Consider the following 24366-nt stretch of genomic DNA (forward strand, 5'->3'; position numbering starts at 1 on the left):
ATTGCTGGCTTCCCCAAAGTGATGGGGCTGTCGATGGAACCCATGTTGCATTGAAGGCACCAATTGATGCACCTGTGACAACATCAACAGGAAGGGGTATCATTCATTAAATGTCATGATAGTCTGTGATGCGCAACTCAGGATCCTAAACGTGAATGCAGATCACCGAGGAAGTGCTCACAACTCCTTCGTCCTCCGTCACTTGTACTTATATGGCGCCCTCAGCACATCTTGTCTAAAATCCATGCGGATCCTGGAGACAAAGTGCTACCCGCTAAAACTGTGGCTGATGACACCATACCGCAGGATCAATAATGAGGCTCAGGAGAGATACAACCAGGTACACGTGTCCACACGGCAAGTGGTGGAGAGGACAATCGGGCTTCTGGAATCACGCTTTCGGTGCCTTGACAGATCAGGGGGGGGATTCTCTGAAAGTGGCAAGGATTGTGGTGGCCCGTTGCGCTTTGCACAACTCTGCCCTGCGGGAAGGACTGACCCTTAACCCTGCAGAGGAGCTCCCTGCTGAAATGGAGGACATGGACGATGCCAATGTGCCTGTGGCCAGGCCTGATACGGAGGAGCCAAGTGCTGCCGAAAGCAAGGCAGCTCGGGAACTGCTAGTAGTCAACACCTTCATGAGGTGATGATAGTGTCGCCTTGTACCTCCCTCTTCCCCAGCAAGGCAAAGAAAAGAACTCACACACTTTAAACTGAAAGTGAACTTTTATTGCAGCATCAAAGATTTTGATGTACTGTTTTGCTGTTCTTAGTCTTTAACTACAAATTGTTACCTAGCTATTTTCCACTTTGTAAACATTTGCAAAGATAAATTTTTTGATAAAAATTGTAAACAGTTTAAAGTGACTTTTTCGGTTTCTTAGGCAATAAAGACATTTAGGATCAAACTAGCTATTTTCTACTTTTAAAACAGTTGTAATGTTAAATTGGTTGTTAATAAAAAAAGTAAAAAAAAACATTTTAAAAGTGATTAGAGGCTATACATATGAAACTAAATGGTTACGTATACTATCAGTCACAAATATAAATTTCAAGAAATAATACAACGGCAACATTTAAATAGTACTAAACATTAAAGAAATGACAGATATGCCCCCTCGCATGTGTGCCTGAGGGTCGAGGGAGGTTAATTGTGAAAAAGGTGACACCCTACTGTCTCCTGCGCTTTCCCCTTCCCCGTGACCGGGGCCCTCTGCTGCCCAGTGAAAGGCTCCTGTGTACCATCTCTTGGCTTTCAGCAGTTGGCTCGTAACAGAGTGGCTGCTGCTGCTGAAAGGCAACATTTGCTTCCATCATAATTGGCGGAGCTGCAGCCTCGTGGGCTGGCACAGTGTCTGCGCTGGGAGCAGGCACGGGCAGTCCTGCGGGAGTCAAATTAATGGCAGCAGAACCTGCTTTTTGCAACTGCAATAGTTGAACGAGAGTGTCGTTCATCTGATTAAGCGCCATGGTAACATGGGTGAGTTCTTTACCAACAACGTCAATCCCCTGCCTGATAGAGGCAAGAGAGTCACGTTTCTTCGCATGAAGAGTGAACATATCTTGCCTCAACCCTTCAACCTGTTGCACCTGAGTTTCTATGGAATTTTGTTGCGTTAAACGTTTTGCTGCTTCTCCCGCCTGCTCTGCAGTATCAGGTTGGTTTCTGGCTGTGGAACAGCAGTCATCTGTGTCTGGCACAGAGCCAGAGGGGCCAGGAGATGGAGAGGTGGTGTCCAGCCACCCAGGGTCCATCCCCTCCCCTTCCACTAGCAGACACTTCACAATTTCCTCCTCCTTCACCTCACTTACTGCTCCCACTGCATCTGTAACCCCTTCCCCAATGCCCTCTGCAGCCGCAGGCTCAACGCACTGTCCATCCGGTGTGTGAGAAGATAGTTGTCCATCCGGTGTGTGAGAAGATAGTTGTCCATCCGGTGTGTGAGTAGACAGTTGTCCACCTGTGGGAAGGAAACAGTAAACATTTACAAAGGTGAAGCACGATCTGCCACATCACAGAAGCTGATATTCAACGCACACCTTCCAGTTTTAAACATACAACTGGGCAGATCAACTCACCTTTCCTTACCCCAATGTCTGATTGGGAACCAGGCACTAAAGTGCCACTACTGAATCCAAGCAATTGTGTGACCCTTTCTTCTTGCTCCGATAACTCCCTCAGAGTGGTAACACCACCGCTTGCCAGGGCAGGCTCTCTGGCGTTATGTATCATCTTACTCTAAATTGAAAACAGAAATGAAAATTAAACTTCAGTTTTTCCTGCTGAGACCACACACCCACCCACCTGCTTTTGAAAGAGGACCACATGCTAATTTGGAGACAGGGTATTGTTCACTAATTGAAATTTCACAACTCAATTCTGTGCAGTACATAGAAGGCTTTTACAAGCAATATAGATGACCCTGCCTTGCTCCAACGCCATAACATTTTTATGACTAGTTCAGATGCCTGGATAATGAAGTCACTTTACAACAGCCATGCAACTAAATATGTTTTAAAATAGTTAAGTTAAATTTTACAGTTGACATTTCTAATAACTGTACAAACCTTGGCAGATCGCATCAAATCATTAAATTTTTTCCGGCATTGTTCCGCGTTCCGTGCAATGGTGGAGTTCGCGCTAACAGCCTCGGCAACTTCTGTCCAAGCTATCATTTGTCCTTTACGCGGTGCCTTGGACGTCTCAGTCCCAATGATCCGCTTGCGCTTCGTCTCAACCTCATTGAGGAGTGTGCTGATGTCATCATCAGTGAAATTCTGAGCTCTCTTCATCATCACGACAGTGCTTATTCTTTCCATTTCACTTTGCTGTTTAATTAAAATTAATGAAAATTATTTCAAGGCTTTTAAAACTCTTTAAAATTCTTCAAATCTATGTAAAAGTCTTTAAAAGTTTTTATAAGAAACTTTAAAGAACTTGTCATTGAGATTAACAGCTACTTTCAGTGTTGTTGGGCTCTGAAGAATAAAAAAAAAATCGTGGGTCTGGCCTATACAAATATAAATTGTGACAGGTCTGGCGGGCGGGTCTCCCGTATGAACAAAGCCCTAGGCTCCGCGCACACCTGAGCGGCATGACATCATACGCTGCCCAGGAGTCCTCATGATGAAATCGCAACTCTCCGTCGTCGCAGAGACTGCAGGCAGGTTCGTATCTTTTTTCCTGGTCGGAGGCTTCCGTCTGCAGGAAGCCTCCGATCGCAATTTCAGGCCCAGCGCTTCAAAGAAGTTATTCAATGGGTCGGATTTTGCGGCCCCCTACGGGAGCATATGTGCCCGTAAGGGCCGATTTTAGGCACGCAAAGCGCATGCGCTGAAAACCGGCAATTGTGATCTGTCAATCATCCGCATGCCCAAGAAAAGTGCCTTCTCGGGTGGAGAGTTGTGCTTTTTGCACAACTCTCGCCCGCTGAATGACTGTCAAATTCTTACGCCTGGTAAAAGCAGGCATAGTGTCAGCTGTGGCTCAGTGGGTAGCACACTCGCCTCTGAGTCAGAAGGTTGCGGGTTCAAGTTTCACTCCAGGGACTTGAGCACATAAATCTAGGCTGACACTCCAGTGCAGTGCTGAGGGAGTGCTGCACTGTCGGAGGTGCCGTCTTTCAGATGAGGCGTTAAACCGAGGCCCCGTCTGCTCTCTCAGGTGGACGTAAAAGATCCTACGGCACTATTTTGAAGAAGAGCAGGGGAGTTCTCCCCGGTGTCCTGGGCCAATATTTATCCCTCGACCAACAGAACAAAAACAGATTATCCGGTCATTATCACATTGCTGTTTGTGGGAGCTTGCTGTGCGCAAATTGGCTGCCGCGTTTCCCACATTACAACAGTGACTACACTTCAAAAAGTACTTAATTGGCTGTAAAGTGCTTCAAGACATCCGGTGGTCGTGAAAGGCGCTATAGAAATGCAAGTCTTTCTTTTCTTTTAAAAAATAGAAAAATGAAATTTGATAATCATTTATAAATTTAAAATACTCTTCAAAAAGGTAAGTTTATTTTTAGCCCGTAAATTTTTTTTTAATTTCAAAAAATTAAATTTTTGTTTAAAATATTTAATTAAATGTCATTTTAATTCAGTTTAAATATGTAATTAAAAAAAATTATTTAATATTTTAGTGTATTTTTAAAATGTGATCCCCATTCATACTTTTGACAGTTCTACATAAGAATTAGGAGCAGGAATAGGCCATTTGGCCCCTCGAGCCTGCTCCGCCATTCAATAAGATCATGGCTGATCTTGGGCTCAAAGCCACTTCCCAGCCCGCTCCCCATAACCCTTCACTCCATTATCTTGCAAAAATCTGCCTATCTCCACCTTAAATGTATTTAATGACCCAGCCTCCACAGCTCTCTGGGGCAGAGAATTCCACAGATTTACGACCCACTGAGAGAAGAAATTCCTCCTCAGCTCAGTTCCAAAAGGGCGACCCTTTATTTAAAACCGTGCCCCCGCGTTCTAGATTTCCCCACGAGGGGAAACATCCGCTCTGCATCTACCTTGTCGAGCCCCCTCAGTATCTTATATGTTTCAATAAGATCACCTCTCATTCTTCTAAATTCCAATGAGTATAGGCCCAACCTTTCTTCATAAGTCAACCCCCTCATCTCTGAAATTAACCTAGTGAATCGTCTCTGAACTGCCTCCAATGCAAGTATATCCTTCCTTATAAAAGGAGACCAAAACTGTACGCAGTACAAGGTGTGGTCTCACCAATACCCTGTACAGCTGTAGCAGGGCTTCCCTGCTTTTATACTCCAAACCCCATGCGTACTTTTTTTTGGCTCGCCTGGCTCAAACCGCATGCGCCCTAGGGATCCCTGGGCCTCTGTGCATTTCGAAGAGGAGAGGCCCAGGATCGCAAGTCTCGGGATCTGCGGAACCAGCAGGTAAATCCGTAGATTTTTTCCGATCGGAGGCATCCGCCTTCGGAAATTATGGGGCCATTGTATGTGAAGAGCTTTTGGGACATCTAAGAGAAGTGATAAGGCATGGATAAATTCAAGACTTGATTTCAGAATACAACCATTAGTCAAGACCCATTTACATGGCTCCATATGACGATGTTCCATATTCACTCACTGGCTCCAGATAGAGGAGAAATGATCCTGACCAGTAAAATGAGGCATAAGGAATCACAACCAAGTACATGCAATACTACCTCATTAGCACCAACTCAAGCAGGATTAGTCTACCATCGTCAACACCTTCACCGAAGCATACGAGAGCACAGGCCTTACACTAAACATCTGTAAGGCAAAGGTCCTCTACCAACCTGCCCCCGCCACACAGTACTGCCCCCCGATTATCAAAATCCACGACAAGGCCTTGGACAACGTGGGCCACTTTCCATACCTCGGGAGCCTACTGTCAACAAGGGCAGACGTCGACGACGAAGTCCAACACAGTCTTCAGTGTGCCAGTGCAGCCTTCAGTTGCCTGAGGAAGAGAGTGTTTGAAGACCAGGACCTCAAACACGGCACTAAGCTCATGGTCTACAGAGCAGTAGTGATACCCGGCCTCCTGTATGCCTCAGAGACATGGACCATGTACAGCAGGCACCTCAAAGCACTGGACAGGTACCACCAATGCTGCCTCCACAAGATCCTGCAAATCCAGTGGCAGGATAGGCGCACCAACGTCAGTGTTCTCGCTCAGGCTAACATCCCCAGCATCAAAGCTTTGACCATGCTCGATCAGCTCCAATGGACGGGTCACATTGTTTGCATGCCCGATACGAGACTCCCAAAACAAGCGCTCGACTCAGAGCTCCGGCACGGCAAGAGAGCCCCAGGTGGGCAGAGGAAACGCTTCAAGGATACCCTCAAAGCCTCCTTGAAAAAGTGTAACATCCCCACCGACACCTGGGAATCCCTGGCCCAAGACTGCACAAAGTGGAGGAGAAGCATCCGGGATGGCGCCGAATACCTCGAGTCTCTTCGCCGGGAGCAAGCGGAAGCCAAGCGCAAACAGTGCAAGGAGTGCACATCAACCCAAGCACCCCACCCGCCCCTTCAACCACCTTCTGCCCCACCTGTGACAGAGACTGTAGGTCCCGCATTGGACTCATCAGTCACCTGGGAACTCATTTTTAATGTGGCAGCAAGTCATCCTCGGTTCTGAGGGACTGCCTAAGAAGAAGTCTGCAGTTTGGGACTGTTAATACAGATATGATTACCCACCAGTTTGGGGAACTACCGCCCATTAAAAGTGCTGGTTCTTTCAAATCAGACGTGTTTCTCTCCCGCTACAGCGGGGTGATCACACGTGGGCTGCTGGTGTGATTCCTTTCTCCGTAGTCTTCCCGCGGAGCAGTGTGCAAGCGGAAGGATTGGCCAGGCTGATTTAACAGGAATGACCCGCCGGCCTCCCTCCCTCCCTCTCGGGTTAGTTAGCCCGATGGCGGGTTTTTGTTGTTGTTGCTGATGGGAATCCCACACCGCAGACAAACGCGGAGGGCCTTCGCCTACCGAGCACAAAAGACTTTAATCTTTTGAACTTGCTGCAAAAAAAAAGCTTCGATTCAAGACAAGGATCTCTTTTTATAACCAATGCATTTAAGCAAATGGTTGATTGTGTGCGCACCATTCCCGCTCACCCCGATCTGCTAAGAGCCGCTTTTTATTTTATAATACACAGCTCAGCCCAAAAAATAAAATGTTGCAAATTGTGCCGAGGAAGGAGCCCGATTGTGTAAACATGTTGCTAATCCCACTTGTCGCAAGACCTTTTGTTGTTCGCAATGTTGCAAAAAAAAATTTACACGTTTGCACAAGGCCCCCGAATTTCCGATCGGAGGCTTCCTGCGGGCGGCGGCGGCTCCGATCCGGGGGAATTGAAACAATTCCGCCAACCTACCTGCCGGTTCCGCGGATCCCGAGTCTTGCGATTCTGGGCCTGGCCTCTTGGAAATGCGCAGGGGCCTACGTCATCCCCGGGGGGCGGGGCCACGGGGAACCAATCAATGCAAGAGGGGAATCCCGCCCCATTCATACTTTGGTGTGCGCGCCACGGAGGCTGCGCTTTTTAATTCCACACACTTCCCCCCTCCCCATATCAAAAGTATGAATGGGGGGAATCACATTAAAAAACACACTAAAACATTAAAAAATGTTTTTTTTACATACTTAAAATCAATTAACATGACAGTTAATTAAATATTTTAAACAAAACTTTAGTTTTTTTGAAAAAAAAGTTTTGGGGCAAAAAAAAACACTTTTAAAAGTATTTTTAAATTAGTGATATTTTTTTCCCCCTCTTATGCTGGTAAAAGGCTTCTATTCATTCAAGCGCAACTCCCTGCCCGCGGAGGCCCTTCTCCCGGTCACGCGTGCGGTCTGTCAAGAGGATTCTCGACGGGTCACAAACATAGAAACATAGAAGATAGGAGCAGGAGTAGGCCATTCGGCCCCTCGAGCCTGCTCCGCCATTCAATGAGATCATGGCTGATCATCCAAATTCAGTACCCTGTCCCTGCCTTCTCCCCATATCCCTTGATCCCTTTAGCCTTAAGAAATATATCCAACTTTCTTGAATATATTTAATGAACTGGCCTCCACCGCCCTCTGTGGCAGAGAATTCCACAGGTTCACCACTCTCTGGGTGAAGAAATTCCTCCTCATTTCAGTCCTAAATGGCCTACCCCTTATCCTTAGACTATGATCCCTGGTTCTGGACTCCACGGCCATCATAAACATCCTTCCTGCATCTAGTCTGTCTAGTCCTGTTAGAATTTTATAAGTTTCAATGAGATCCCCTCTCATTCTTCTAAACTCCAGCGAGTACAAGCCCAATCGACACAATCTCTCCTCATACGTCATTCCTGCCATCCCAGGTATCAGCCTGGTGAATCTTCGCTGCACTCCTTCCATGGCAAGAATGTCCTTCCTCAGGTAAGGCGACCAAAACTGCACACAATACTCAAGGTGCGGTCTCACCAAGGCCCTGTACAACTGTAACAAGACATCCTTGTTCCTGTACTCGAACCCTCTTGCTACGAAGGCCAAAATACCATTTGCCTTCTTAACCGCCTGCTGCACCTGCATGCTTACCTTCAGCGATTGGTGCACAAGAACACCCAGGTCTCTTTGCACTTCCCCTTCTCCCAATCTATTGCCATTCAAATAATAATCTGCCTTCCTGTTTTTGCCACCAAAGTGGATAACCTCACATTTATCCACATTATAGTGCATTTGCCATGTTTCTGCCCAATCACCCAACCTGTCCAAATCGTACTGGAGTTTCACGACATCCTCCTCACAGCTTACCCTCCCACCCAGCTTTGTGTCGTCTGCAAATTTGGAGATATTACATCCAATTCCCTCGTCCAGATCAATATATATTGTGAACAGCTGGGGTCCTAGGACCGATCGTTGCGGTACCCCACTAGTCACTGTCTGCCACTCGGAAAACGACCAGTTTAGCGTATGCGCTTCTCACGCCTGAACCCGGCACTTGCGCGGCCCCTATGGGTGCGTACACATAGGAACATAAGAAGTAGGAGCAGGAGTAGGCCATACGGCCCCTCGGGCCTGCTCCGCCATTCAATAGGATCATGGCTGATCCGAATCCAGGCTCACGTCCACTTCCCTGCCCTCTCCCTGTAACCCCTAATTCCCTTATCTGCTGGGAAACTGTCTATCTCCATTTTAAATGTATTTAATGTTGCAACTTCCACAGCTCTCTGGGGTAGCAAATTCCATAGATTTACTACCCTCTGAGTGAAGAAGTTTCTCCTTATCTCAGTTTTGAAAGGGCAGCCCCTTATTCTTAGATTATGCCCCCTAGTTCTAGTCTCACCCATCAGTGGAAACATCCTCCCCGCATCCACCCGATCAAGCCCCCTCACAATCTTATATGTTTCGATAAGATCGCCTCTCATTCTTCTGAACTCCAATGAGTAGAGTCCCAACCTACTCAACCTTTCCTCATACGTCAAACCCCTCATCTCCGGAATCAACCGAGTGAAACTTCTCTGAACTGCCTCGAGAGCAAGTATATCTTTTCTTAAATATGGAAACCAAAACTACACGCAGTATTCCAGGTGTGGCCTCACCAATACCCTGTATAACTGCAGCAAGACTTCCCTGTTTTTATACTCCATCCCCCTTGCAATAAAAGCCCATAGGGGTCGCAAAATCCGGCCCAATATTTTTTGAACTTGCTCTAAAAGCTTCCATTTCAGACAAGGATCTCTTTGGCCCTGAATTTCCGATCGGAGGCATCCTGCGGGCGGATGCCTCTGATTGGAAAAAAATCTACGAATTTACCTGCTGGTTCTGTAGACCTTGAGGCTTGCGATCCTGGGTCTCTCCTCTTGGAAATGCGCAGAGGCTCACGTGATCCCAGGGGCGCAGGCGGTCCGCCAGGCGAACCAATCAAAGAAGGGAATCCCCCTTCATATTTTTGACAGTCAAAAGTATGAATGGGGGGATCACATTTAAAAACACACTAAAACATTAAATACATTTTTTTAATTACATATTTAAAATGAAATTTAATTAAATATTTTAAACAAAAATTTAATTTTTTGGGGGGAAAAAAATTACATTTTTACAGGGCTAAAAATAAACTTACCTGTTTGAAGAGCCTTAGGCCTGCTTTTACCAGGCGTAAGAATTTGACAGTCATTCAGTGGGCAGAAGTTGTGCAAAAAGTGCAACTCTCCATCCGCAGAGGCACTTTTTCTTGGGCATGCGGATGATCTGTCAAGAGAATTCTTGACAGATCGCAAGTGCCGGTTTTCAGCGCATGAAACTGGCACGTGCCGGCCCCTAAGGGCGCGTACGCACCCACAGGGGTTGCAAAATTCGGCCCAATATTTTTTGAACTTGCTCTAGGTTCTCGTTATAACTAATACATTAAGCAAATGGACATTATTCAATGTGTTGTGCACAATTCTTCCTCGCCCCGATCTGCTGAGAAGAGCGGCTTTATTTCGACATGGGTAGCTAGCTCAAATGTTGGGATAAACCAAATACATTTGTTGAAATTGTGCAATTGAGTGGCAGGATCCTGATATCTCAAACATTCTGTGCTGTATGATTCTATAAGCATGTTGTTCATCACCAGGTAGCAAGACCATTTGCAATTGCAAATTGCACGGTCTTTTCATGGGAACAAGAGTAGGCCATTTGGCCCAGTGAGCCTGTTTCACCATTAGCCATGGAAGCTGTACTTTTTATTTCCACACCCTTTCCCCACATCCCTCAATATTATTACTTCCCGAGTACTGTCACTCTGTGTAAGCACTTCAATTGATTCTACATCTGTTGCCTTCAAAGGCCGTGCATTCCACATTCTCACACTCTATTGTGTGAAGAAATTTTTCTTGGATTATTTTACAGGCATTAAATTCTAAGACAATGTGCCCTTGTACTGAATTCCATTACTGGAGGAAGTGTCATTCCTTTATTTACTCTGTCAATTTCCTCATTATTTTAAACAAATTATTTTTGATTTTTTAAAAAAAAACTTCTGAGATAGTAAACTAATTTCTGCTCCCCCGTGAATTGGAAGAAATAACTTGAGACAAAAAAGTCTCTTCAGACTGGTGTTAGACTAACTGGATAGACGCTTAGAATTTGCTTATGTTCTTGGTTCCCTGCGGATGTTATAACATTCTGCACCGTGGTGGTGACCTTGTTTCCAGACTAGCTGTCTGCTGTTTGTGTGCTAGAAAGGTTGTTGACTGTATCTTTGATAATCTACCCTAGGCCCACCCCTAAAAAGAAAGTAAAAGAGATATTTAAAGAGCTTTTAGCACAGACGGGGAAGGGAAGAGTTGGTCGCGCACGCCAGCCATCTGTCCGATCAGGACCGATACCAGCTGCTTGTCACGGTCGTATTTCTACTGTGTCTATCTTGATTGCGTGTTGTACTTAACTTAAACTGTTGCTCCTTAATAAAATGCCTTACAACTCCTAAAACCCTTTGGGTAATCTGTGTGTGACCTGTGATCCGAATCTTACAGTGGTGTCAGAAGTGGGGTCACAGAGTTGGGAGTTGTAAGGTTCCGGTCGTGGGGACCGGAGGGACTTGGTTGCGCGTGATCACCGCTTAAGACTAAGTAGAAAACTCCCTGAAAGAAGGGAGAGGGAGAGAGTGGGGTAAAGGTAAAACCAGAGGTACAATGGCGTTGGCATACCATCGAGAACAGCAAGTAGACAGCCTGACAGAAAAAGTCGGCACGTCTGCAGCAGCGGACCGCCTAAAACTCTTTGAAGACGGTAACGGGGACTATGACTATATCCTTGACAAACTCTCTGAGGATGTTCAGAAAAACAAACTTAAAATAAAGAGAGGCTGAGACAGGTTAGCTTACGGGGCACACTTCTGTGCTGCCAATTAAATGGGGAGACTAAAGAGTTAAAACATTTAGTAAGCCAGAAGCGGGAAAGAAGTGAATGGCGAGAGAGCCTTTCTGCCCTCCGCAACCAGTTGTGCTGGGAGCAAAGGATTAATGACAAAATGCAGTGTACACCAAAGAAACTAGATCAAGTACTCGAACAGAATATTGAACTACAGGCAGAAAACACCAGATTGTGTGAGGAGTTAGAGGATGCAAGGGGAGCGTTAAGGAAGTTAAACCGGTGCCAAACCACTGCCTCCCCCGAAGAAGACCATGGCCCGTGCTTAGAAAAACCCAACAGCTGCCGGCACCAATCAGCCAACAATGGGCAGTGGTGGCTGCTGTCTCCAAAATCAAACTGAAAGATCCCAGCCTTTGCTGGAACAATATAGTTGGGGACCCTACTTCCTCAGTTCCCTCTGCTCCGCCCCCACTATACAAGGATAGTCAGGCAGGGGAGATGATACCAGTATGTGTGGTCACCCGATCTAAGGCAGCACACGAGCCCAAGCGCCAGGCTGACCGAGACCTGGAAGGTGAGGCAGCCTCCTCGACCACCACTAGTAGCGAGGCAGAAACCACTACCACAACCCCGCATCGGTCCCTTACCGCGGTTGAAGTGGGGGCGCTAAAGGCTAACCTGGGAGCGGTGGATATGGACACCAGTCCCCTCGACTTCAGGCAGCGGTGGAGGATTTTTATAATCACCCACCCAGAACAAGAAGGGGACGACCTCAAACTCGTCCTCCTGGATGCATGTTCCTCAGGATTAAAGCAAGAAATGGACCTGGACATCCTGAGGGGGGGCACAATAGATGAGATTGAGTTAGAACAATGCCAAACACTAGGGGAGGAGGGCATTGATTTTCACCAGCTCCTAGCTAACACCAAACAGGCCCTACCGAAAGCCCGAATGCCTTTGCGCATAAATTCCATGGCATCTTCCAGCACACCAGGAGCAGTGGAGGGAATGACTTCAGAACCCTCTTTTTGAATGGCCTCCAACCACTGGTCCGTAACTCGCTGGGCTTTTATGTCTCTAAAGACACCAATTGGGACCAAATAGGTTCCCATGCCAGGACTGCTTGGGATTAGACCCGTGCCTATATCCCGAGGACACCTGCCAAGGTTGCAGTAGCGGACGTTGAGGGCCCGCTGCCTAACCAAAAGTCAGGGCCATCTAGAACTCCAGGGAAAAGTGCTTCGGTGCACTGCTATCTCTGCCACTGTCTAGGCCACTATGCCCGTCAATGCAACAACGGTTACACCCCCCCAGACAGGCAGGCCCTGACTCACTCGAACAACGACTAGAAAGGATGGAGGAAGCATTAGGGGCTTTGACCATCGGCCAGGGAGCCTGACCGGTTGCCGCGGTACATCAACAATCCGAGCAAGCGGCAGACCTTCCACCTCCCCCATGACTCCTGCAGGCCTCTCAGGGAGGGGTGATTTCCCCTCTCCGATACGATGGTGGTGGGAGACCGGTAGTCCACACTGTGGATTCTGGAGCCCGTCAACAATTAATGGTAGTTGACTCCAGCTCCTTCGTCACCATCATTCACGATCCCCACCCCGATCCTACAAAGGGCGTGCCCCAAATTTTATTGGGCTTTGACAATTCAATCCAGACAACTATACAAAGATCCCTTTCCTTGGAGCTAAAGCAGGGTGTTGTTCGCAAAGGCACGTTCACGACCAGCTCCCCAGTTTGGCTGGTTAGAAAACCGGGTGACTATTGACTATCACAAACTCAACTCAGTCACCCCTGCGCGTGCCCCGGTGGTTTGGGAGACAACCACCCTACTCGCCCAGATTCCCAGTGGCAGTAATCAGTACAGAATGAGATTCAGTAGAAAAGTTCAAAAATTGAAAATTGGCTTATGGGAGGGGTAAAATAATTATGATGGAATAATTGAGAAAAGGGAAGATCATGTCTCTTTTCTGCTATTCTACAGGTTTTTATTTGTTTTCAGTGTGAATTTTGATGTCTTTTTGCAAAGCATCTGTGAGTGTTTGAGAAGTTAGTGTTCCTTTTGCCTGAAAGTCTGTCTTTAAAAGTGTCTGTTATGTTTGTTTTAGCTCCACCCACTTTTCTGTGCATTGAGTTAAAAGCCATTTAACCCTTTGTAGTCTTGTCTTTTGGAAGTTCTAAGAATGTGCGAGTAAGATTGTGCACCCAGAATTGAAAAAAAACTTTGAACTACAGTTTAAGTTAAGCTGGTGTGGAAAAATTGAGAAAAACAAAAAGTTTGTTTAACAAAAGATTAAGTTTCAGTCTAAGTTTTAACCTTGGACTTGCGGTTGCTATCGTGAATTTTCCAAAGCAGTTTGATTTGTTTTTCTCCAGTTGTATTCAGTATTTTTACAGTCTTTTGAAAAGGCATCTTTAGAAAGAACAAAGAGAAATATTATGTAATTACTGTGTTTTTTTTGTTTTATTTTATCTGTTCTGAATCGTGTTTAGTTAATAAGAATATTTGTTCCGCCGCTTTATAAACCTGCAAAGGAGTTAACCCTTTCCGTTGGCAGCTGTTTTTTTTAAATTGGTTCACCAAACAACTTTGATCTATGTTTTCTATCTTTAATATTGTATTGGACAGTAAAGTTCTTCCAGGGCTCATGAATGAGATATGAACAATAATTAATGGGATGCCCCACTTAAGATGTAAGATTGAAACAGGAAAATTACACTACCAAATGGGAATTTTCCTGACTTTCTAGTGAAAGTTAGGAAAGTGTAGTTACGAATAGTAAATTGATAGCTTTCTCTTGGGGATATTTATGTCCTTGCCTATAATGAACTTTTTAAGAAAACTGAATTTGATAGCCTGGCCACTGCCCAAGACATCGGGACCATGCAGAGGGAGATGACCACAGATCTCCAGACGACTACAATCTTTTGATAGGATCACCTGAAAGCCCGAGAATGGCTTGTATCAAATGGCACGTGTGGCGCAATACTGAGATACCGATATGAGTGAGCAAATGTGATTTGTTACGTATGAAGCAATTACCATCTGGAAATGCATGGTGAATCTGCACTGAAGAACGGCTCTCAGACATGCTCAGTTACTTGACAACAGTACGACATGAAATGGTCAATGTGGCTCAGAAGAGTGAGACAACTTTTAAAATATTGACACATACTCCATCGAGAAACTATCTAATTAATGAAACAATCAGAATAGAGTTAAACACACTGGTACCTGTTAGAGGGATTGAAATTGAAGTTGAAGTGGAGAGTTACATGGAATTTGGATTGGGACAATTGAGGGCTAAGGAGAAATCATGTTTAGCAAGAATTATCCACAAGATGGATACGAGTAAGAGATCTGGAGAATCTTTTAAGTCCATGACTTGTTGATTAGATGTTAAACTGTAGTATCGCTTGAAATGATTGTAAGACTGAATTTAACTGTGACTGTAATAATTGTGTTTTGTAGGTAACAGAGCGTGGGAAAAGCCAGTACGAATCCAGTTATGAGGTGGTTTTGGTGGTGCCTCCTGTGTCACTACTACTGCAACTACCATGCTTTACGGGTCTAACAGGACCTGTCCAATTAATAGCTCCAGTTTCTGCTTCACACCACTTCTAACCACAACCATCACGTTTTACTCAGTATCAAAACCTGTGCTTAAGTGAAACTGACAGTAAATGAGACACTTAAGTTTGAGCTGCACAATTCAGGTATGACATTCCCCAGTTGGCTGAGGGTTTCAGTGAGCTCGTGATGCGACTGAACTTCTCCTTAAAGCATTTTTATGTTTTGGAGCAAGACAACTCGAGAATAGATATTGAAATTGACTCACACTGGTGGGATATTGGGCTTAATACACCAGCACATCCTTAGGTTCGTATTGGGCCAGATATTCCAATCCCTACGGGTGGGTATGCGCTGTGTACTCACCTGTAGGGACATCGGAAATGCAGATTTCAGGCATGCACTGCACATGCGCTGGGAACCAGCATTTCCGATCTGTCAAGAAAACTCTTGTTAATTTATGCAATTTCAAGTCATTTTAAAAATGTGATTTAAAAAAAAAAATTATTTGAAGTTTTACTATGTTTTTGGGGGTGATCTCCATTCATATATTTGACAGGTCTTCCTGTCAAATGTATGAAGGGAGATTCCCTTCTCTGATTGGCTCCCCATGGCCCACGTGATCCCAGGGACGCTGCGAACTGCCTGTGCCTCTGGGATACGTGGGCAGTTTGGAGAAGCCCAGCATTGGAACTGTGCGCCTCCCGGGAGCCCTCAGGTAAGGGTGCAGATTTTTCTAGATCGCAGCCCTCTGCCTGCAGGAGGCCTGCGATCGGAATATCTGGGCCATTATTTCACATGCTCTGGTAGTTCTCCAATTTGTAACCCATGTAGTAAGACTTTGATATATAAGCCAATTGTGTACTCATGCCTACGACTAACCAGCACTAACAAATTAATTGAGCACACTGAAATAGAAGATCTGAAGCAACGTAGAGGAGACCCCAGGCGGGGTAAGATCAGGAAAGATAGAAGAAACAGAGGATACCCCAGGCGGGGCAAAATTGGAACACCGGAACAGTGAACTGAACCTGTTTGAAGAATCGGAGGTTGCTCCTCCCCCTCAAAAGAATGGACTGTAAGGAACGGGGAAATCTTCATTTCTGAGTCTCCCTACTAACGCCCAAGTTGAGAAAGCAATAAGCAAATTAGGGGACTACGAGTGGTGGGAAGTAGCTTATAATGCCAGTCAGCATCTCTGGGCATGAATGGTATCAGCGGGACGATAACTTAGAACTAACTAGATTAGTCAAAAGAGGATTGTGAGAGGCCAATAAGGATATTTCCTTCAGAAGGTGGGGAGTTGTAAGAAATCATGAATTGGAAGAAATAACTTGAGACAAAAAAGTCTCTTCAGACAGGTGTTAGAATAACTGGATAGACGCTTAGAATTTGCTTATGTTCTTGGTTCCCTGCGGATGTTATAACATTCTGTACCGTGGTGGTGACCTTGTTTCCAGACTAGCTGTCTACTGTTTGTGTGCTAGAAAGGTTGTTGACTGTATCTTTGATAATCTACCCTAGGCCCACCCCTAAAAAGAGAGTAAAAGAGATATCTAAAGAGCTTTTAGCACAGACGGTGAAGGGAAGGGAAGAGCTGTTCACGCACGCCAGCCATCTGTCCGATCAGGACCGATACCAGCTGGTTGTCACGGTCGTGTGTCGACCATGTCTATCTTGATTGCGTGTTGTACTTAACTTAAACTGCCGCTCCTTAATAAAATGCCTTACAACTCCTAAGACCCTTTGGGTAATGTGTGTGTGACCTGTGATCCAAATCTTACACCCACATACATGGACACCTCAGTGATGTGCACCAATCCCTGTCTGCAAGGGTTAGGAGACCTGTTCCAATATGCCTGGTAGCACTGCTTGAACCAACTGGTAGATGGTGTGTAGGTGGCCATCTTATCATCAAATTTTCCTTCCTACCTTTCGAAGTAACTGTGTTCTGCTTCTGACAATAGCACAGCTGAGATTAGGAACAAAGTACTGTATGGTTGGGAAAGCACTGACTGTCCCTTCACCTTAACAGGTGTTTGAATGCAGCCCAAACTGCTGGGTTGAAGTCTTCTTTCCCTGCTGGCTAGAATGGTTACCTCTTTGACCAAGCTTTTGTTCATCAGCCCTAATTTCTCCTTAGGTAGCTCGGTTTCAAATGTTGTGTCTTATGATAAATACTCCTGTGAGGTGTCTTGGAATGTTTTACTAGGTTAAAGGTGCTATATAAATGCAACTTGTTGATGTTATGTGTAAAATTCAAAAATTCAGCTCACAATGGACGCAGAGCCACAGCACCAAATGGGAAGTGGAGTTTAAAGTTCACACTGGTGCAGCAGGTAGTGATCAGAAGTCAGAATCAAAGGGTATTGGTGAGGCAGAATGAAGGAACTCAGTGTGCATCGGTTTTATGCTATATTTAACTTGAGAGTGCTCGGTGCAGACACCGAGTGCCACACGTGGAAAGAGTTTCTCTTCCCCCTGTCAATGTTTGATTATTTTTACTTGTTTTTGTTGCAAGAGTTGAGTGGTGGGAGTCTAGATTTACCACTCTCTGTGGCAAGATGCAAACCCATGTTTGGCCACGTTTGCTGCACCAGTGTATCACAGTTTTCTTTTCTTTGCCGAATGTTTGCTCAATTGGTCCAGGCTCTTCACTTTGGACAAGCGCCTCTTAAATTCCTTCTCACAGTCCTGTTGCATATCCTTTATCTTCTTAATGGAATAATGTAAAGCAGATGCTAAGTTCTCTTTACTCTCTTTGAGAACTTCCTGAAGAAGAAGCCATATTCAGTTAGTCCACCAATTAACAACACTTGCATCTAAATAAAAAAAAACTAAACTGTCACTGTTTAGATTAACTAATAAGGCTCACTGTATAACTGGGACTTGATAGGCAGTGAGGATATTAAAGTTACTGCTGGAATTTTTTTTATTGGGGGCTTTGTTCTATATGGAAAGGAGGCAACACTTCGTTACTTTCTCACGACCCAAGTAACCTTGTTGGCAATTCTGGGTTTCTTACTCTGGACATCTCCCAGCCCCTAACTTCCACTCCCTCCCTCCCTGCCTAATAGGAAGATGGACAGGGTAACTTTCCTCCCCAGTCAGGGAATCGTAGAATCTTACAGCACAGAAGGAGGCCATTTGGCCCGTTGTGCCTGTGCCAACTCTGTGAAAGAGCTGTTAGTCCCACACCCCAGCTTCCCCCCAACTCTGCAAAGACAAAGGAAATGAGTAAAAAAGTGATGAGACAAAGAAAACATTGTTCATGAGCAATGCCAACGGGTAATAAACTGGTATCGATTAGTAAGATGATTCAAGAACTGACTCAACTGAAATCAGTATCCTGCCATTTCCAGTCTCTGGACTTGAATTCAGCTGAGAGCAGAGGTGAAAGTCTCCTGCCAAAAATAAATCTACCGTCTGAGTGAAACCTGGGAAGTATAAATCCAATTTCTGTGGACCTGGCACAGACAAAATAAAAGAGGTAAAATTCAAACTACTGGAAATATGCTAGCGAGTGAATTTATTGCACCTGTAGCTCCACGTTCGACAAGCTGAGCTCGGGACTGGATTTCTGCTGGAGGGTATTAACTATGTGTTGACTCAGCTGGGAAGTTTGACTGGTCGTGGCATCGGGACCGTCCACTTGATCAGTTTCTTCTGCATCTTCTGAATCTAGGAAAGAAAGAAAGATAGATTTCCATTTTTATAGCGCCTTTCACGACCACCGGACGTCCTGAAGCGCTTTACAGCCAACGAAGCACTTTTTGAAGTGCAGTCACTGTTATAATGTAGGAAACACAGCAGCCAATTTGCGCACAGCAAGCTCCCACAAGCAGCAATGTGGTAATGACCAGATAATCTGTTTCTGTTGTGTTCACTGAGGGATAAATATTGGCCCCAGGACACTGGGGATAGCTCCCCTGCTCTTCTTCGAAATAGTGCCGCGGGATCTTTTACGTTCACCTGAGAGAGCAGACGGGGCCTCGGTTTAAAGTCTCATCCGAAAGACGGCACCTCCGACAGTGCAGCACTCCCTCAGCACTGCACTGGAGTGTCAGCCTAGATTTTTGTGCTCAAGTCCCTGGAGTGGGACTTGAACCCACAGCCTTCTGACTCAGAGGCGAGTGTGCTACCCACTGAGCCACCGCTGACAGGAAAGATGTACAGTACAGGAAACTCTTTGGTATCCGGCACCAACGGGACCGGTAGATGACAAATTCTGGATGACGGAGAGGGTTCTCTACCGAGGCTATTTTTAACAAACAAAGAGTCAGCCTCCTGTTATTGAGGTGTTCGGACTTCTGACAGCGCCAAGAAGCCGAGTAGTGGCAGTTTGGAGAACTACCCCCACTGACTAACTCGACCACCACGGGAGACTCGGACTCGGCAACATTTCCGGTTATTGAGGTGTTTTCGCAGTATGAATTTTGCCGGTTAATAGAGAATTCCGGATATTTAGGTGCCGTTTAAACGAGAGTTTCCTGTAGTAGCTATATTTTTATTATTGCCACGAGAACACAAGGCTTTGAGCCCATGAAGAGAAAACCTTTTGAGAAACAGATTCCTCCTGTAGGTCTGCATCACTTGTGCCGATAATAGTGCCGAGCAACAATTCAGCAAAGCCAGGACTGCTCTGCAGTTCAAATGTGTCAGATTTAAAAGGTACTAAGCTACTGTGCTCCTTATGCCATTGTCAGTTTGGGTTAAGAAACATGCATACTTAATTTCTCCTTCACAATACCTGCAGCTCATAGGGAGGATGGATCTGCTTTCAGGCTTTGAGTAATGCCAGTCTCAAATTAGCTGCTAGTTGAGTGTGGCTGGGGGCGACAATTCCTTTCTTGGAAGTACTTAGTCTCTGGTCGGGGCTTTCTCAGTTGCACAGATGAGATTCAGAACTCAGAAGTACAGAAGACTCTCGAGTACAAACCTGCGTCCCTCAACTCCCAAGGGCTGGGACCTCGTGTCACAACACAGGTTAACACTAAACAGGATACGCTGTAGCCAGCTGTAGGCCAAAGGCCTGCCCCAGCTCAGGTAGCTAACTCATTATGGACCAAGGATTTCCCTGAGACAGGAATTCACCAAATGGCAAAATTCCTATATACAACAGATCAGAAAAACACATTCTGCAGCACTGTCATTATCTGCAAGTAAGCTAAACCATTCCTAATTTGCTTAATAAAATTTAAAAGACCAATATCGAGATGTGAAGGTTTTTCAAATAAAAGAACCTCAGTTAAGAATAAAGATATTCAAAATAAAATAGTAACTCAAGCACCCAGGCATTTGATGGCTTCATTTTTCTGCAAGAATATGTGGAGTCAGATCAAATTTATAAAATAAAATAATGTTACACATTCACCACAATATCAGACTAACCATCTTTTCCACACGCATTCCGGTACAGTTTTAATAGTCCTTTGGCTTGCCGTTGCTCCTCTCTGTTGTCAAGGGCACCTTGAAGAGAGTCCTGTATTGATTCAGTTCCTTTTAAAGTTTCTTCCAGTTCCTCTGCCAGCTCAGCAGTTGGTACATCTATTAGTTCCTATCAAATAAAGGTACACTGAGAGCTACAGAACGTCTGATTGACCTACTTACAATTCAAGACTACAGGCAAAAGTAATTAGATTACAAGCAAAAGTTCCACCGAGCATTTGCCCATTTTTCAGCACCTAATTCCAACAGTCATCATTAACTGGAAATGTTGAGGTCATGACATTCTGGCTGCCCTCTAGGGAAGGACTGAGGATATCAGTACAAAATAAGAAAGCCGAGTTAGGTTAGATGCCAGGCATTGCTTCTTTTCAGAGAGACAATCACTGGAATAGATTACGAGAACGTGTGGTGAATATGGATTTGCTGGAGGCCTTCACAAAGGAGCCGGATGAGGTTCTGCAAGTAGAAGACCTAGAGTTACAGAGGATAGGGGTGCCAGCGACCAATGTTATCAGTTACTGAAGTTTCCTGGTATTGTGTGATTGCCTTCCAGGGGTTGCAAAGGAATTTCCTAAACTTTCTTAAATAGTATTACATTTTTTTGCCTCTCCCAGGAGATTGTGTAACTGCAGGTGGGTTCATGATGGATATAGATGGCACCATGACACCCTGTCTGGATGGACCAGTTGGATTTTTTCCCTGTCTTTTCTTGTATGTGGATGTATAGTGGACTGCAGAAGAATCCATTTCATTTCCTCAGTCACCCCCGCAACCCCCAGCATGCTGATTATGATCGTGGCTGGCTCTTTTTGAACCTCAATTTCAGAAATAACATTTTTATTATAATTACTAACAAATACATTTTTAATAGCTGAACAAAATTTTCAGGTTTCCTATTTACTCGAGGAAAAAAATTTGCAGGGCTACGTGGAAAGGGCGGGCGAGTGGGACGAACTGAAGCGCTCCTGCAGAGAGCTGGCACGGGCTCAATGGGCCGAATGGCCTATCTGTGCTGTAACCGTTCGATGATTCTAATCACATATCAACCTAGCCCAGTACACAAACAACAAGCCTGGCCAAAACCCATGAACGTGTAGCTTTAACAGCAGCTATGTAGTTTTGGCCACTCAGTCCTTTTTCCGTAGTTTACACAGGAACACCCACCCTGCATGTTCACCATACATTTCCAGCCAGCAAGAATATATTTGTATTTCAGACATCTACCACAGGCAAAAGAAGTGGTTTAGGATTGAGGTAAGTGGGGACAAACCAAAAAATGGGTAGGGGCCCCCAATGGTTTCCTGGTCCTAAAATAGTTTATTTTCCTTCGTTCCTAGATTCCTAAATGTCTTTGCTGTCACTAGCTCGTTTTTTTTTTTTTTTTTTTTTTTACAGAGGCCAGTGTCGGGAGGAGCAGAGAGCGGCGGTACAGTGAATACTTAAACTCACTTTCGCGGGCTTTCTTTCAGAGGGTTACCAATCTCACAGACTGGCGGCGGCGTTCCGGAGCCACGTCACGATTCAAAAAGTGACGCGGGCAAGAGGAAGCAGCTGATTGGGTGAGTACGGCCAGGTGAGTATTTATACTACTCTATAGTTTGACAGTTAAGAATAATAGTTTATAAAATTTAGAAGGTCTTAATTTTTGTGGTTATAGTTTCTAAGGTCTCTGTTGTTTATCGGGGAGTGCTAGTAACCAAGGGCCCTTGAGTATATCATTTAATTGTAGTGTAATTAGTGGTATTGATTTAATTTAATTTAAATTAATTAAAGGGTAAGTCATGGCAGGACAGCTCGGCCCCGTGGCATGCTCCTCCTGCGCTATGTGGGAAATCATGGACTCTTCCTGTGTCCCTGACGATCATGTGTGCGGGAAGTGTATCCAGCTGCAGCTACTGACAGACTGCATTGCGGCGCTGGAGCTGCGAATGGATACATACTGGAGCATTCGCGATGCTGAGGACATCGTGGATAGTACGTTTAGGGAGTTGGTCACACAGCAGGTAAAGGCTGCATAGACAGGAAGGGAATGGGTGACCACCAGGCAGAGTAGTAGGCGCAGGCAGGTAGTGCAGGGGTCCCCTGTGACCATCCCCCTCACAAACAGATATACCACTTTGGATATTGTTGAGGAGATGGCTTATCGGGGGAAGGCAGCAGCTGCCAACTTCCTGGTACCATGGGTGGATCTGCTGCACAGGACGGGAGGAAAAAGAGTGGGAGAGCTATAGTGATAGGGGATTCTATTGTAAGGGGAATAGACAGGCGTTTCTGCGGCCGCAAACGAGACTCCAGGATGGTATGTTGCCTCCCTGGTGCAAGGGTCAAGGATGTCTCGGGGCGGCTGCAGGGCATTCTGGAGGGGGATGGTGAACAACCAGTTGTCGTGGTGCACATAGGTACCAACGATATAGGTAAAAAACGGGATGAGGTCCTAGGGAGTTAAGAGGTAAATTAAAAAATAGGACCTCAAAGGTAGTAAACTCAGGATTGCTACCAGTGCCACGTGCTAGTCAGAGTAGAAATAGAAGGATATTTCAGATGAATACGTGGCTAGAGGAATGGTGTAAGGGGGAGGGATTCAAATTCCTGGGACATTGGAACCGGTTCTGGGGGAGATGGACCAGTACAAACTGGACGGTTTGCATAAGATCCAAGGAGAGGACATATAAATTGGCCAGAAAAAGCAGCAAACCTGAGGATTGGGAGCAGTTTAGGATTCAGCAAAAGAGGACAAAGGGATTAATTAAGAGGGGGAAAATAGAATATGAGAGTAAGCTTTCAGGGAACATAAAAACTGATTGTAAAAGCTTCTATAGATATGTGAAGAGAAAAAGATTGGTGAAGTCAAGCGTAGGTCCCTTGCAGTCAGAATCAGGGGAATTTATAATGGGGAACAAAGAAATGGTGGACCAATTAAATACATACTTTGGTTCTGTCTTCACAAAGGAGGACACAAATAACCATCCAAAGATGTTGGGGAACATAGGGTCTGATGAGAGGGAGGAATTGAATGAAATCAGTATTTGTAGGGAAATGGTGTTAGGGAAATTGACGGCATTGAAGGCCGATAAATCCCCAGGGCCTGATAATTTACATCCTAGGGTACTTAAGGAAGTGGCCCTAGAAATATTAGATGCATTGCTGGTCATCTTCCAAAATTCTATAGACTCTGGAATAGTTCCCATGGATTGGAGGATAGCTAATGTAACCCCACTATTTAAAAAAGGTGGTAGAGAGAAAACGGGTAATTATAGACTGGTAAGCCTGACATCGGTAGTGGTGAAAATGCTAGAGTCCATTATAAAAGATGTAATAGCAGAGCACTTGGAAAACAGTGACAAGATCGGACAAAGTCAACATGGATTTACAAAAGGTAAATCATGCTTGACTAATCTACTGGAATTTTTTGAGGATGTAACTGGTCGAATAGATAAGGGAGAACCAGTGGATGTGGTGTATTTGGACTTTCAGAAGGCTTTCGATAAGGTCCCGCATAAGAGATTGGCGTGCAAAGTTAAAGCACATGGGATTGGGGGTAAGGTACTGACTTGGAGAGAGAACTGGTTGGCAGACAGGAAGCAAAGAGTTGCAATAAACGGGTCTTTTTCCGAGTGGCAGGCAGTGACTAGTGGGGTACCGCAGGGATCGGTGCTAGGAGCCCAGCTATTCACAATATATATAAATGATCTAGACGAGGGAACTAGATGTAATATCTCTAAGTTTGCAGATGACACAAAGCTGGGTGGGCGTGTGTGCTGTGAGGAGGATGCCGAGAAACTCCAGTATGATTTGGACAGGTTGGGTGATTGGGCAGATGCATTATAATGTGGATAAACGCGAGGTTATCCACTTTGGTGGCAAAAACAGGAAGACAGATTATTATCTGAACGGCAATAGATTGGGAAAAGGGGAAGTGCAACGAGACCTGGGTGTCCTTGTGCACCAGTCACTGAAGGTAAGCATGCAGGTGCAGCAGGCGGTTAAGGCGGCAAATGGTATGTTGGC

General features: G+C 45.3%; 1 protein-coding gene across 5 annotated transcripts in view; it reads right to left on the minus strand.

The window, feature by feature from the left end:
• Window positions 1-707: 707 nt before the first annotated feature.
• Window positions 708-24366, minus strand: part of dffa (DNA fragmentation factor, alpha polypeptide) — a 44232-nt gene continuing 20573 nt past the window's right edge. Inside the window, exons 4-8 of one of the 5 annotated variants that reach the window (XM_085967436.1) lie at window positions 20302-20467; window positions 18449-18591; window positions 2569-2829; window positions 2080-2239; window positions 708-1961 (exon numbers count right to left, since the gene is read on the minus strand). In XM_085967436.1, coding sequence (XP_085823562.1) covers window positions 1171-1961; window positions 2080-2239; window positions 2569-2829; window positions 18449-18591; window positions 20302-20467 — 1521 coding nt within the window. In that variant the 3' untranslated portion in view covers window positions 708-1170. Of the gene's footprint in view, window positions 1962-2079; window positions 2240-2568; window positions 2830-6876; window positions 7112-13656; window positions 17683-18448; window positions 18592-20301; window positions 20468-24366 lie in introns of those variants that run through there. The other 4 variants (XM_085967439.1, XM_085967438.1, XM_085967437.1 and 1 more) reach the window with 4 other exon arrangements.

This window comes from Somniosus microcephalus, chromosome 25, assembly GCF_052327205.1.
Source record: "Somniosus microcephalus isolate GS21.2 chromosome 25, FLI_Smic_1.0, whole genome shotgun sequence".
Lineage (NCBI taxonomy): Eukaryota > Metazoa > Chordata > Chondrichthyes > Squaliformes > Somniosidae > Somniosus > Somniosus microcephalus.